General features: G+C 34.1%; 1 protein-coding gene across 1 annotated transcript in view; it reads right to left on the bottom strand.

The window, feature by feature from the left end:
* Positions 1-13,850, bottom strand: part of LOC149529621 (amine oxidase [copper-containing] gamma 1-like) — a 52,829-nt gene extending 38,979 nt beyond the window's left edge. Inside the window, exon 1 of the mRNA XM_089808167.1 lies at positions 13,653-13,850. Within this exon, the coding sequence (XP_089664293.1) occupies positions 13,653-13,850 (198 nt within the window). The remainder of the gene's footprint in view (positions 1-13,652) is intronic.
* Positions 13,851-15,017: the final 1,167 nt, after the last annotated feature.

The following is a 15,017-nucleotide window of genomic DNA, read 5'->3' as shown; positions in this document are numbered from 1 at the left end:
TCCATTATAGTCCTATTCATGCATTTAGCCACTCCATTTTCTTGCAGAGTCCTTGGAATAGTTTTCTATCTATGAATACCATTAGTGGAGCAATAATCTTCAAATTCATGATTGCAATATTGACCACCATTATCAGATCTGAGACATTTTAATTTCTTACCAGTCTCATTTTCAACCAAGCATTTCCATTTCTTAAAAGTTTGAAGTACATCAAATTTTTGTCTAAGGAAATAAACTCGTACTTTTCTAGTTGTGTCATCAATAAATGAAACATAATAATGAGAGCCACCAAGGGAAGATACTTGAGCTGGTCCCCATACAACTGTATGCACAAGCTCTAATTTCTCCTTTTTTTTTTCCTTCCCAATCTTTACAAAACTCACTCTCTTTTGTTTTTCATACACACAAATTTCACATAAATCCATATTAACACATTTCAGACCTAGTAAAACTTTCTTTGAATGAATTACTTTCATACCTTTCTCACTCATGTGCGCAAGTCTATTGTGCCACAACACTGTATGTACAGTACTTTCCTAATCAGTCACCATAATCTAACAATTTGGGTAGTGAAGTCTCTTGACAGATAGATGGTAAAATGTGGCTTGACTTTAGCAACGGATATATCTTGAGTTACACTACAACTAGGGCATGCATGTAAGGACATTTCCACATTCTTAAGGATCCCTATAGTCTTGATAGTACTACCATCCAACTATAATACATCCCTAACAATGGGCTCATATTTCATTCCCAAAACATCAACAAGACACCTAGGCATCACTGAACTACAAGCCCCTGAATCAATCATGCATTTATAGACTTATTTACCCCTTATAATTAGAGAGACATAAAATGGAGGGGGTCTAACCTTTTTACTTGTTTCTACCTCCTCTGATGGTTGTACTAGGCTTGTGGCACTTCCCATGCTAGGTGGTTGATCCTTTGGTTCAATACTTTCCAATTCTTGTTATAGCAACCTCTTCTATGCAAGTATAGTAGCAATAGCATCCCACATTAAAATATTTGCATTTTTCTTCCTCATTTTTTCTACCACACTGAATGGCATATTAGGTACTCTAGTAGAAGCCTTGGGAGTTGCATTTGTAGGAGGTTGAGATGGAACAACCTGAGGATCACTTACATCTTTTCTGATATTATTTTGCCTTTGCTACTAAAAGCTATTTGATTGATCATTTACTACTTCTACATGAGGTATCACATTTGAAGTTGAGGCTTGATTGGGAGGAGGACAGGGAGCATCTTCAATAGCTCTTCTTTTGCTCCTAGTTGTAACGCCCTGCCAAGGGACCCAAACGAATTAACCTAAAGTTTTTACTAAGTTTGCTAAACATTTTTTTTTTTTTTAAAGTAAGAAATTATAACATACACATCAAACACATAGTAGCAGAAGCAATAACATGTAATCATCAACAAACATACATAACAGGTTACATTCCTTAAGGATCCCAAGACATTAAGTCACATTTAAATTTAATTAATTCTAAGTCTAATATCTACCACATACATATGAAAGAATAATCAGAAAGTCCAATGTCCATAATATACATTTATTTCGAATGCCTCTTGGCAAATTAATTCGGAATGCTCAATCATCTACTGTACATGTTACAGGGTCTGAAAGGCTTAAAAAAATATACATATATAAAATAAAGATACATCATCCTCAAATCCATGATACAAAGTACAGTAAAATAAATGAAACTAATAATATACACGATACATCCATACATCCATAATGATTTAACATCTATCATAAAATCTAACCATCCATCATAATAATCGATGAACAGAATGAAAGTAAATGCCAACCAAGAAAACTCCAGCCACGGTGACCACGGATGGATCTCAATTGTAAGAGTAAAAAGCACTACCACCCGACCACGTGGAACGTAAATGGCCCACTCCCACTGTGCTGAGGAGATAGTCTCAAGTCCCAACCAAGATATCAAATTACATAACACAAGGCACAAGCACTCTCTAAGTCTGGGAAATCCTAAAAGTACAATAACTCAAAGGTTCCAACATAGATAGACATCTAGATCCAGAGGCACAACAAAGACACGTAGGAAACCTACCATGCAAGTGAGAAAATGTCATCCCAGAAGTCATGTTAGAAGTTACCCAAGCAATCCCTTAGGAATCTTGGGTCCCCTGTGATCCTACAGCCACTAGTATCCTCTCGTATTAACAAGGCATACTACAAAATGCAAGGTCATAACCAAGCATTCTCTCTACCCCATCCTAGTCTATACTAGCACTCAAGGCATGGGAGAGAACATATAGTTATCTTATTAGGTTCATTTAAGTCAGTATTTAGGTGAGATGTTTTCACTTATTAAAACAACTTACAATGGGTTTCTCCAAGTAGCCTCTTAGGGCCCCGACCCCCATTGCAAGCCACTTCTCAACACTACACATAGATAACCTACCCTAGGCTCATGAAATCACAAATCAAAGAATCATAATAAAATCACCTTAGTCCTATACAAGCGACTAAAAATATCATAAATATAATCCACAATCATCACATCAGTTCTCCATGAGCAACTGAATAGCATCAAATAATAAACATAATGATCACAACAAATCTCTATCAGCATCCAAAGGCATCAATAATAAATTAGAATATCCAATGGTTCTCCAATGAGAAACTAGAAAGAATCCCAATAATAGAACACAAAACTGATCAAAGACTCCAAAATGGTCAAGTCAAACATGTCACAACATGACATCATCAAGAGCATAGCAAAACACTTCAGTCCCATCAAGGCAACTGGAAAGAAACCCAAGTATAACTGATCGATGAATCAAAAATGGTTAAGTCAGGTAACACAAATACATACACCTCAACTTCACACAAGGAAACTAGAAAGCAATAAGAAACAGTAAAAATAGCCATATCATAGAGCACTCCATCACATTACCATGGTTGGGTTAAGAAAGATCGAGACCAAATAATCATAACATCACAATTGCATAACCCCAAAGCCTCTAGTAACAACCTAGGACTGGTCAACACTAAAATAACCCACAATACTCCAAAGCATAGATAGAACACGGAAAATATCATAGTGTCATAGTTGGGTTTAATCTAGAAAACACATTATTTGAGTTAAAAGTAAAGTTCCAGTTTTCCAGTTTAATGTTTATTTCAAGTAACTAAGTTTCATAGTTTACCTTACGAGTTAACTAATTCTTGTTCTTAGAAAATCATTACTTAAGAGCAATAAAATAATAATAATATCAATTTCATTAATAATCAAATTTTTAAATAATAATATAATTATGATATTTATTATTAGTTTTTGTTACTCCCAATACTAATTTACCTTGCTAAATTAATAATTAATTATTTAATAATTATTAAATAAATTAATAATTAATTATTTAATAATTATTAAATAAATTAATAAACAATGTCTATTAACAAAATACTCTAATAAATAATATTCATAATCATTAATTAATTCAATAATAACAACTATGGTTAACATTCATTTATTCAATAATATTTAATAAACATTAATAATGCATCAATATATATATATATATATATACACTTAATATATAAAACTTTATTATAACAAAACTAACAAAACAAAAAAATATATAAAAATGTTTAGCAAACTTAGTAAAAACTTTAGGTTAATTCTTTTGGGTCCCTTGGTGAGGCATTACATCTAGTATCTGAGCCCGAGTTTCTACATTGGGAGCTCTGGGTATATTGGAATGCCACTAGTGTGAACTAGTTGAACCAAAACTGAAATTTTACTTAAACCAAAATTATAGGCAAACTGAAAATTAAAAACTAGACATTTAATATCTTTTACTTTTAACTTATTTTAGAAACTTAATTGATAAAATATTTAATTAACTTAAATAACAATAATAGTTAGCATTTATTTAAAAATGAACTCTAAATATATATTATTATTAAATTAAATAAATATTACCACGTTCTAAATTTATACTTAAACTTTTATCTCTAAATTAAGTTATTTAATAATTCATTTAATGTGCATTGAAAGATAAAGCAAAGATTAATACAAGTTAATTTTAAAGTTAACTCAGTTGAGCAAAGAGTCCTCTTGGGTGAACGCACAATTAGTGCTCTGATTTGAGGAGAAAACTCCTTATCACAACTTTGGGAGTTCATTTTTGAGGGACATGAATTTCGACTATGAATTTTGGGAGACAAGAATTTTTTTGGGGAGAACTTTGGAAGCAAATTTTAGAAGGAGAATTCTAGGAAAGATTTTCAGAAGAAGTTATTGAAGAGGAGTGAGTTCTCTTATAGTTTTTGGGGTTTGCATATTAGCATCAGGTTCAGGTAGGGTCTGGTATCTTGACCCCTAATTGATTTAAGAAATTTAATATGTTTCTGTCTACTTCATGATTGTAAGAACTTGTCTTCTCAAATTTGTGAATTCTTCATTTTGGATCCCTTGGCGGGGCGTTACACTAGTGTTATGAGCAATGGAATCCTAGTTTGCATTACAATGTTCTTCCACTTGATGATTCATAAAAGAACAATCCCTTGACTACTACAAATGGGCAACATTAGTAGATTGAGGGTCATTACATTGTCATCTAGCATATGAATCTTGTGTAGTTATTTCTAGGAATTCTTCTACCTTTTGGCACATATAGGAAACATATGAATAATTACAATAAGTGCAAAAGTCTTGGTCCTAAGCCAATTTGTTTTGAGGGACTATAGCCCTACTTTGGTTTACATTTATGGTTGAAGCATGACTATTCTATCTACTTTGATCAAAAGAATTATTTCCATAATTATGATTTAGAGGCCTACCATTGTTTAGAGTTGGATATTGCATTTGATGAGCCTTATTACCTTCAACTTGCTACCTCTCCAAAGTTACCACCTTGTTGCTCACTTTTTGTATCATCAAGAAGCTATCCTCCAACTTCTTCTCCTAGCCTTGTAATCTTTTATCTATGTTTAGCATCATAGACTGCATCATCTCCTTGATTCACTCATCCCATTTGAAGATGTGGAAGCTTGAAGGACTAGAGCAAGGGGTTATGGTGTGGAAAATTTGGGAATAGGGGCCATTATTGGTTGACAACTTGGGACATCAGGGAAAAAGGGCATAGGAGGCCTTGGAGCTAGCTTACCTCCTTGTATTATGATATTTTCTAATTTTATTGCTATGTAATAAGCATCAGGCAAGGTATCTCCTCCCATAGTTTGGATTGTAGTGGCAATATCACTATTAAAAGCTCTAAGGTAATGCAAGAAGGCATTACCAGGGGTAGGATTTACTGAAGTGGTTATTCTATCCTATGCCTTTGGAAATCTACAGTTGAAATCAGTCATACATTCATAGGGGGGCCTTTTTATAGTAGTCTATTGTTCTAAAAGTGACAAATGGTCACTTTTATCCTCAAAGTGTTTACATAGTCCTACTCCTAATCCATCCCAATCTGTTATAGAACCATGAGCCAAACCTCTATACCATTTTAGTGCTTTTCCTTTCAAGGATGAGGCTAGGAGCCTAACTGCAACATCATCTTCTATAATACCATGGATATTGCAAACATTTGCAACTTCTTGAATGTGTTCTACAGGAGAGATAGAAGTTTCACTGATAAATTCTGGTATACTTTTGAGCACATCTATTGGTATGTCATGTCTTTGGGCCAATAAAAGAGGACTTCCATCATTAAAGGTGGCAAAAGCATGAGCTCTAGGCTGCACTATATAAACAAGAGATCTATTGATATGTGATGATGGCAATCTAGGTTGAGATCTAACAACAAGAGGAGTAGAGATGGATCTTGCAAGTGTATTTGTGACTATTGCACTCCTAAATAGTGATAAAGATACCCTAGTCTTTCTTTTTCCAATGCTTGAAAATGAAAGCTCTTGATACTTAAAGTTACCTCTAGAAGATGCCCTTGTCTCAACTCTGGGCATGAATCACTACAACTTTGGCCTGGAACCAGATGTATTTGAAACTCAAAGTTGCCAAGTACTTGAAGAATGATCCTCTTGAAGGCTTAAACACCAAAGCCAATATTATCTCTTTGGTATTAATCTTGAAATCTTCCTTTTGACACCAATATATTTGAAACTGTCTGAATATCTGTCCCACTAGGAGTGCCAAAATTTGTTGTCACAAAATTTTACTATCTTGTCCAAAATTTTTACCTAAGGAAAACCTTGTGAAACATGGAAACAACCTCCAAGCTATGGGACTTGAACTGTGAGGTTGAGTCTTTGCAGAAGGTCAGCTTCCTTTATTATCAGGGTGCACCTAACTACTCTTGGAGAGGAAAAGGAGAAGGAATACATAGAAGAAAATATACCTACTCTAACCTAAGGGGGCGATGCAACAAAATAGAGTATGTGAACCAATATCTGCCCATACATGCACTATTGAACCATTATGACACCAAAGATATACACATGCAAACTTGCTTTAATCTAACAATTGCATGAGGATCAGAAAACCCAAATAAATGAGACAAGGAAAGGAAAGATTCACTCATATATCATTCATCGGTCAAAAGAGATACAGTCATGCAAGTTTGTAGATATCCACAATACATCAATGGGAGGTAAGTAATTTTTTCACTTTACATCAATGGCTAGAAGAGATAAAGTAGAATTTCATACAATTCAGAGGCAAAAAAAGGAATTTACACTAAAGTTACAAAGTAATATCAAAGAAAATAGAGAATAGTCCCACCTTTTAAAAATCTACAAAAATTACCTTTATAGCTTAGGCATAACTGAGATATTTTCTGACTAAAGTTACTCCACAACCACTACCATTAAGTCTTATAGAGAATAATCATGCATATCTAGGGAAAATCGAGCCTTGGCATAGACTTAAACAATGAAATCCAAAATCCTATTGAAATAGGGCCTTGAGAAGATAGAAACAGCGCCATTAAAAATTTTTGTCCAAGTAGATGGATAGGATTGTAAGTGGTAGATTTTTTCCTTTTTTCACTAAGAATGACATTCATTTGAGCTTGGTTGCAATTGATCATGAAGATCATATTGTGTAAGAAAACTTGATTCCCTTTGTTTCTAGCCTTTGACTTAGCAGAGCCAGTAAGTTAGACAAGTTTTGTAACCAAAATGAGCCACGTGGGCTAATGATTTTATTTCATTTTTCCACCTACAAAGTCTTTACATGGTTGACCACCTTGCAACTAACTGAGTGCCCCTCCTTTTCTCTTTATGCTCTTATGCCAATCATAAAATTGCAAGCCCTTGGAAAATGCCCCCCGATCTCACAACATAGGCTCATCGTGGCATCATATACAAAAAAATTTCCTTCCTTGATGATACAACCAAATGGGCCATCATAGCATCAAACACTATTGAAATTCACCTTGCAACCTTACGGTAGACCATAACATCAAAACCCTTAATATCCCCATCTCCCAATCATATGATAAGGGAGCCATTGTAAGATCAGAGCATTACTTTTGATCTTACCTGATAACACGGCAAGGGGTCCCAACATAGCATCAAAGAACTATTGCACCTCCTAATCACATGATAGACTACCACGTATACCTTCCTTCACTACTAACAACACAAATTGGACCCACAAAGCGTTAAGGACATGTGTCATTGAGTTGCTACCTTGCTATACATAAAGAGTGTGCATGTAGTCATAGTGACAAAGCAACAACCCTCAATCACATCTTGATCTAACAACACACATTAAATGTATTCTTTAATACCAAGGTGGTGGGTCCTATCTTCATCTGCTTACTCACTATGTCGTTATCCTTATATTTTGAGCAGCTCTCCATAGCAACAAAGCAATAGTTGTAGATCCAATTTTGATTTAAAGGTAAGGAAACTACATTAATATTTCTTTTATGATCCCATGATGAACACCTTGTCACAAGATCCTATCCGGCCCTTTTACTACTCACAACATCATGATGAGCGCCTTTCATCATAATATCAGAGAAGACAAGAATGCAAGCCAATTAAAATGCTATATGATCATACAATTAAAAGGGTATCGTATGATTGGGGCAACTCAAAATTTGGTCTATGATAACATGACACAACCTTAATCATGAGATCAAAAAAGGCTACAGCCCTTGATTACAATATTCAGCTAACCCTCAACCATAACATCATAAGAAATAATGTGCAAGGAAAAAAGGGAGTTATCAGGGTGGGCTTAGGCATTTGAATTCAAATTTTTGGTGGGAAGAAAAAATGGCTAATAGTTACCTTTGAAATTGATATCAATGGGGGAGAAATTTGGCACAAAAACATTATGCTAAAGGGGAGAAGTTTGGTATGAAATATAGTATGTTGAGGGAGAAGTTTGACATAAGTATAGTATGTGGAATGAAAATTTGGTATTGAGCACATTGAGATATATCAATGGGAGAGAATGGTTGATAAAGAGGATTTGAAATAGTCTTTTGTTTGTATTCTTGGAACTAGATGTTTTTCATCTATGTTGCCATCAATGTCAACAGGGGAGATTTTTGAAAGATTGGTTGGAAGCATGAATGTAGATGATATTCGTATGGAGGAATATTACTATAATGATATGTTACATTCATGACTAAGTTTTTCATTGATGTCAACATAGCATGTTTTATGTCGACATAGCATTTTTTCATGGTATCTAACAGAAGAATAGTGGAAAGATCAAGTTGGTATGAAAGACTAGTTGAGCATGATAATCACCTAAGGTTATGGGAGATACTTTTCAATATCTATTATATGCAAGTAATGTTTGAAGAAGAAAGGATAAGTCTAGAATAAGTGTTTTAAGTTGTGGTGTTGTATGTTCTAAGATAGAGTTTATAGAGGCATGTTTTGGTAATCTTGTTATATCTCTTGGCAGAGTTGATATCTTGAGGATTGAGGTTGAGGACATGGAGAACACATGTTGAAAATGGTGTACCTAATCTCATTCATCATAATATTGCATTTAAAAAAATTTATTCAAGTTGCAAGATGGAAGATTAAGGTTATTGCCAAGTGTAACATGTTCTTAATGGTGTTCTATAATAATTAATTGAGAAGGTCTAATAGCTGACTCAAGGAATTATTTTATGGACTCAATATAAAGGAAGGAAATTTTCCTTTATCATGATATTGTAAGAATGTGAAGTGTGAATGTTTGATAAACAACAAAGAGTGTGAAATGTGAAGTTGAGTAGAGTAGTGCAAAAGTGAAGGGAACTTAATTATTGAGGTTTTGTTGAGTGATCCAAGGTTTAGTATTTGGATCTAAGGTTCATGGCTAGTCTAAAAGGTCTAATAGTGATTGGTTTGATTGACAAGATAGAGGAAAAAAAAAGATAATGGTAAAATTACTTGTTTGAGGAATGAACTCGTCTTGTAATTGAAATTGCATGTTTGGGCAATGGGCTCTTCTTGCATACATTATACCACAACTCCTAATAGGGCTAAAATCTCCTAATAGGGATTCAAAGTTTCCTAATAGGGACTCATTGTACTAAATGTTGAAATAAACTCCTAACAGGGTTCATACTCTAACAAGGAATATTTATATTAGTCCATCATCTTGCGGGCATTATTCCCACCAAGATTTTCCCTCTAATCAAGGGTTTCCCTAGTAAACATATTTGTTGTAACTCTCTATGTGCATCTTTATATGGTTGTTGTTTACTTTGGTTGAATGGTTAAGTTTTTTTAAAGAAGATAAATATTTTAATTGTTAGACAGTTGATTCACCCTCCCCCCCCCCCCCCTTCTTGGCACACTAGTGCTCAACATACACTACTTACTTGTCACGTACAAATTTTTGTTAAGTAATGACTTAAGTGTTTTGACACTACCTTGTCAAAACCAAAATGAGATAAACAATCTCCCACTTTGACATGAGTGGAAAAAATACTTTGTCATTAATATACAACCTAACTTATGTGCATCACTCAGATAATCTGTATCACATACAAAATTTCAAATTTTCATTTTGCACGACTAATGACTTAACTATCATACCTCTTCAAAATTTAATAACTCTCATAGAGTTGAGACTTCCTTGTTGTATCTAAATTTTGTATAACTCCTTTTGAGTAAATATGTTGTACTATTGATGTCCTTTATTTCTATCTCAAAACTTTGTTCCCTTTATCATCTTCATTCCCTCTTTTCTTTCTTATTCCCCCTTTTTCACACTTATGTCATATGGGTGGTACACTGATAGTGTGTTTGTCCATAAATGATTTGTGGACTTCTATTATGATCTTTTTTGTCACAAAATCTTGCACCCTTGCCTAATTTTTTTACCTAAAGGCAACCTTGTGAAACATGGAGATAATCTCCAAACTGTGAGACTTGAACGGTGGGATTGAGTCTCTAGAGAAGGTCAACTTCCTTACTATCAGGGTGCACCTAATTACTCTTTGAGAGGAAAAGGGAGAAGCAATACATGAAATAAAACTACCTAATTTATTCTAAAGGCAGTGATACATCAAAATAATTTGTTCAACCTTATTTCTGACTGACAATGCACTATTCATCAACATATTCCCAAGATACACTAATTCAACCTTTATTTCAATCCAATAGCCACAAACAAATTAGAAACCAAATAAAATTCTACAAGGAAGGAACTTCACTCTATAACATCTAAGGAAAAATAGATAATATTATGAAAATTGAAGGATATAAGACAAAACATCAACAAAGGCAAGGGATTTCTGCACTTATATTAATGGGAGAATGAGGTAATACAGGGAATAATTTCATACATAAACAAAAGGAAAATTATAGTAGTAGGACATAAAATGAAATTCCAATGAATCAGAAAAAGGTCGACCCTAAGAAGGGTTACAAAATTCTCTTGTATAGTTCAAGCATAACATAGATAGCTTCTACCCTAAGGCAAAGTGTAACTATTTTATTTAAGGTTGCAGAGAATAATCACTGCAAATCTAGAGAGGATTTGATCCTAGTAAACATCCATATGCAAGAAAATAAATCTTTCATTAAATGGATCCTTGAGAATATATAAATGGTGGCCATTAATGCATAACTAGATCAATGGATAACCATAGAGCAGTAATTGAATGTCCTTTATGTTAAAACAATATGGAGAATGATGAAAGTGGTTGTAGATGATCAAAAGGTCAATTTGTGATTAAAGAGTTGCTTTTCTTGATGTTTTCAACATGCCAAATTAGATATATCAGCAAGTCAAACAAATTCCACCTTTGCCTTTACAACATGGCCCAATGATAATGAAACATTTTGCCACCCTATTTAACCTTCTAACTTTATGTTGACCATTGACTACCTACTAGCATGACTTCATTACCTCTTTTTTTTACTTTTCTTACCATTTCCTACTGACTTTTCAACCTTCCTAGAGCATGCCACATGGCGATATTTGATTTTATTTCCTCTATTCTAGCTTTACCACCTGGGCCCACGAGGACACATGTCAACCTATCATTATGTCACTATGAATATTGATCGTACATTTTTCTATAGCAAAAAAATGATTACTCTTGATCTATTTTCAACCTAACTATGGAGGAAATACAACACCTTGTGAACTACTATAGGCCCATTGGGACACATGTTGCATCTTTGCTATCTCACTATGTATTTTCATTGTACAACTTTCCATAGAGATAAAGTGATAATAATTTATCTTGGAAGATCATATGGCCATTACAAAATACCATTTCTCTTTATGTTTATATATATAGTAAAAAGGAACCTCATAGCTAGAGCTTCATTTATGGCAGAAAACCTTTGGCAACTTCTCGCATGGGCTAGTCCTACCACCTTCACGTGGTGAATTGTCATCATGTTACCATGGCTAAAGATCTAGTAACATTCTATAGCAACAAAATGATAATCATAGTTTTACTTTGAGATCAATGGTGGATGAAGACACATTGAGAAACTAGCCCACTTTTGGTAAAGCACAAATAAAACTCAAACAATTGTCATCTCCTCTAACATCCTATCACCAGCCATAAAGAAGAAAGGGCCACCTAGGACATGTGGCAAGTTGTTTCTATGAAAAAAGATCTTACATCTTTTCATAGTGACAAAACAACAACTAGAGATCTATGATGGAGATGTTTTCATTGATTACTACACATGACTTCAAAGCAAGAGGCCCTACTATGCATGTCATTATGTCATTATGTCGCTATGAAAAAATTTTGTGCAACTTTCCATAGTAACAAAGTGACTTTCGTTGATCTCTTTAAATTGGATGGCTGAGAAGATGCAGGCCCACTAAGGTGTTTGTAACATGAAATGACTTGAAGACTTAGGATATAATGCAGATGATCAAAGTTTCATATATATCCTTTTTTACACATCCAATATTTAAAATTTCAAATACCTAACTATTGGACATGACTGCCACCCAAAATACCAACTTTTGGTGGGAGGAGAAAAATGTCTAACAATCTTCAATGTTGCATCCCAATTGTTACACACTACCTCTAGAGACTGTTACTAGATGTCTAGCTTGACAACAAAGATAACCAAGCCTTCATGAGTAGAAAGATAAGAATCTTTATTCATCAATGTGTCAGCAAAAAGTAGTTCATTGTGTAACACTTCCATGTGTGGGGTCAACACAGATTGGATGTTGATCAAGGTAGCACAAATTTTAGTATCTTGTGCATGTAGTGCTACTAGTTGACCTTATGTACAGAGTAATCTCTAAAAATGAGTCTAGTTTTAACTAAGAGATAGTTTCAATGTTGTACCTATGGATTGAAGATCTCCTTGCAGTCAATCAATAGCCCTCTGCATTTCTTGTGTAAATAAATTCACATAAAAAAATTTGTTTCTAGAAAAAACATATTCTCCAACATCTTTTTCACATCATCTATCTTCGTTGCTAGCTCAACCTATCTTAGTATAATGACACTAGATATCTATTCAAGAACTTTTGTCTGAAACTTCTTTTCTAACCACTCCAATAGTTTGGAATTTGCATCTAGGTCAACATCATTTATCTTGTAAACAATATTTACAAGTTGCTCAAGAATAGGTTTATCTTCATTTGTAGATGGGAGGCCAAAAGCATCAAGAAATATGTATTTGATTTCATGAAGAACTTGCTTCTATTTATGCTTTCTTCTCAAAAAATCTTAGCATTTCTTCCTATGTAGAGCTTCCTATAGAATTTTCATCTACTCAATGGTGATTGTTGTAAGATCAAAATTGGGTAGTTCAATCACTTTATAAAGACTCACAACTCCATAAGATATGTCTTTTGATTAGCTAGATGTCTCTGTACTTGGCCTAGATATTTGCAATGGTGTGGCTTGAGTGCTCGATCACTAAAGAACCTAACTACTGGTAGGATTCATAGAAACTAGTAAGGTAACCAAAGTTTGGATAGCAATTTTTTCCTCTAGAGCAATTTTCACCTCAATTTCTTTAAGTGTGACAATATGACTAACCTCCTTCTTCTCTTCACCTTTTGTCTATGGTGTAGGTATAGGACTTTCTTCTAACCTAATCTAGTTTCTATTCCATCTTCCTCAACTATAATTAAGGCTTGTTTGTGAGAAATGAATGGCACAAGAGGTAATGCAACTAGTGTTGTAACAACACCTTGCTGTTTAGTTCTTGCACTCTATGTTTCTATAGTTTTTACCTCTAGGGGCACAATAGATGTGTCAATTTTCTTCTCCCCTTCTACTATCATATCTGCCTTTGTAATTTCATTAGTTCTCACCAATACATGATTTGAGAATAAATTAGCTGCATCGGTGGAACTCTTCAATATATTCTTCAAGTAATCATCTATCAAGGGATTGATGTTCCAAGAAGAATTGTCAGAAGCATCTATCATTTTTACTAAGTCCTATTGACTTTCTTGGTTTTCATGTAGAGAAATGGCACTTGGCACTTGTACCTCAAGTACACTTTGATCATCTTTCTACTCCTCCTCAATTTTGGCCTCTTCTCTTATTGTTTCCTCAGTACCTTCCACATGCTCATCCTTGACTAACTCATCTTTTGCAGTCTCAACTACCTGTTACTCAACTTTCTTAGGATTTTACATTTCTTGCTCACCTTTCTCTATTATAGAAGAAATGTGTAACTTGTAAATAGATCTCCATAGTTATTTACTCTTAGTTACCAAATCCTCTATATTCTTCTTCAATATAGTGAATACTCTATATTTTGGAGTAAATTTACCTTTTTGCAACTCTAGAGCCTCATCTATCATTATCTCATATGGAAAGGGCTTAAGCCATCTGACCCTTGGTAGGTTTACCTACACATGTGTATAATTAGCATCAACTATAAATAAAACATCATCATATTTTTTCTCAACTAGTGACACTGGAATCCTTAATCTCTGCTTCATAAACTTCTCAAAGTCTTCAAAATAACTTATCATCACTAACTCAAACTTATCTCTAAGTTGCTCTATGAATTCTCCAATTTGAATTGCAATAGACCTGTTGGTCTTCCAAGCAACCTTACCAAATGAAGGAAATGTGTTTTGCACATAAAAGAATTTACAAACTAATAAAGAGCCAAATTGGCAAGATGCACTCTTGGTTTTCCTTATGGCCTACAAGTTTTTAGATAGTTGTTGAAGTTACAACTCGACAAGGTCATAGGTGTGGTCACTCTTTACTATTTTGTATCCCAAATCTATAGCCATGTAGGATACATTGTTCAATCTACTAGATTGAAAGAACTTGTGAGCTATCACTCTCATAACAAAATAAATTAGGGAGCCTAAGATAGAAATACTACACCTATGCTCTTCTCAATTATCTCTTTTGAGTCACTTTGCATGCTCTTGGGTCAGTCTAGGGTAGGATACCCTAACACTCAACTTACGATCCTTTTAATAATCTTAATGGGTCCATCTTCTAGTCAAATGAAGTTTTCATGTATTCTACTAAATATAATATTGATCCATTCAGTCTTGAATACATTATAGAAATGTAGGACATGGTTCAACCCTTTCCTTTCCATGATTTTATTCTCTTCCCTTAAA

Source organism: Cupressus sempervirens, chromosome 11 (genome assembly GCF_028749045.1).
Source record: "Cupressus sempervirens isolate cs-2001-9-10 chromosome 11, ASM2874904v1, whole genome shotgun sequence".
Classification (NCBI taxonomy): domain Eukaryota; kingdom Viridiplantae; phylum Streptophyta; class Pinopsida; order Cupressales; family Cupressaceae; genus Cupressus; species Cupressus sempervirens.
Note: the sequence above shows the minus strand (reverse complement) of the source record. Positions and strands in the feature narration are given on the sequence as shown.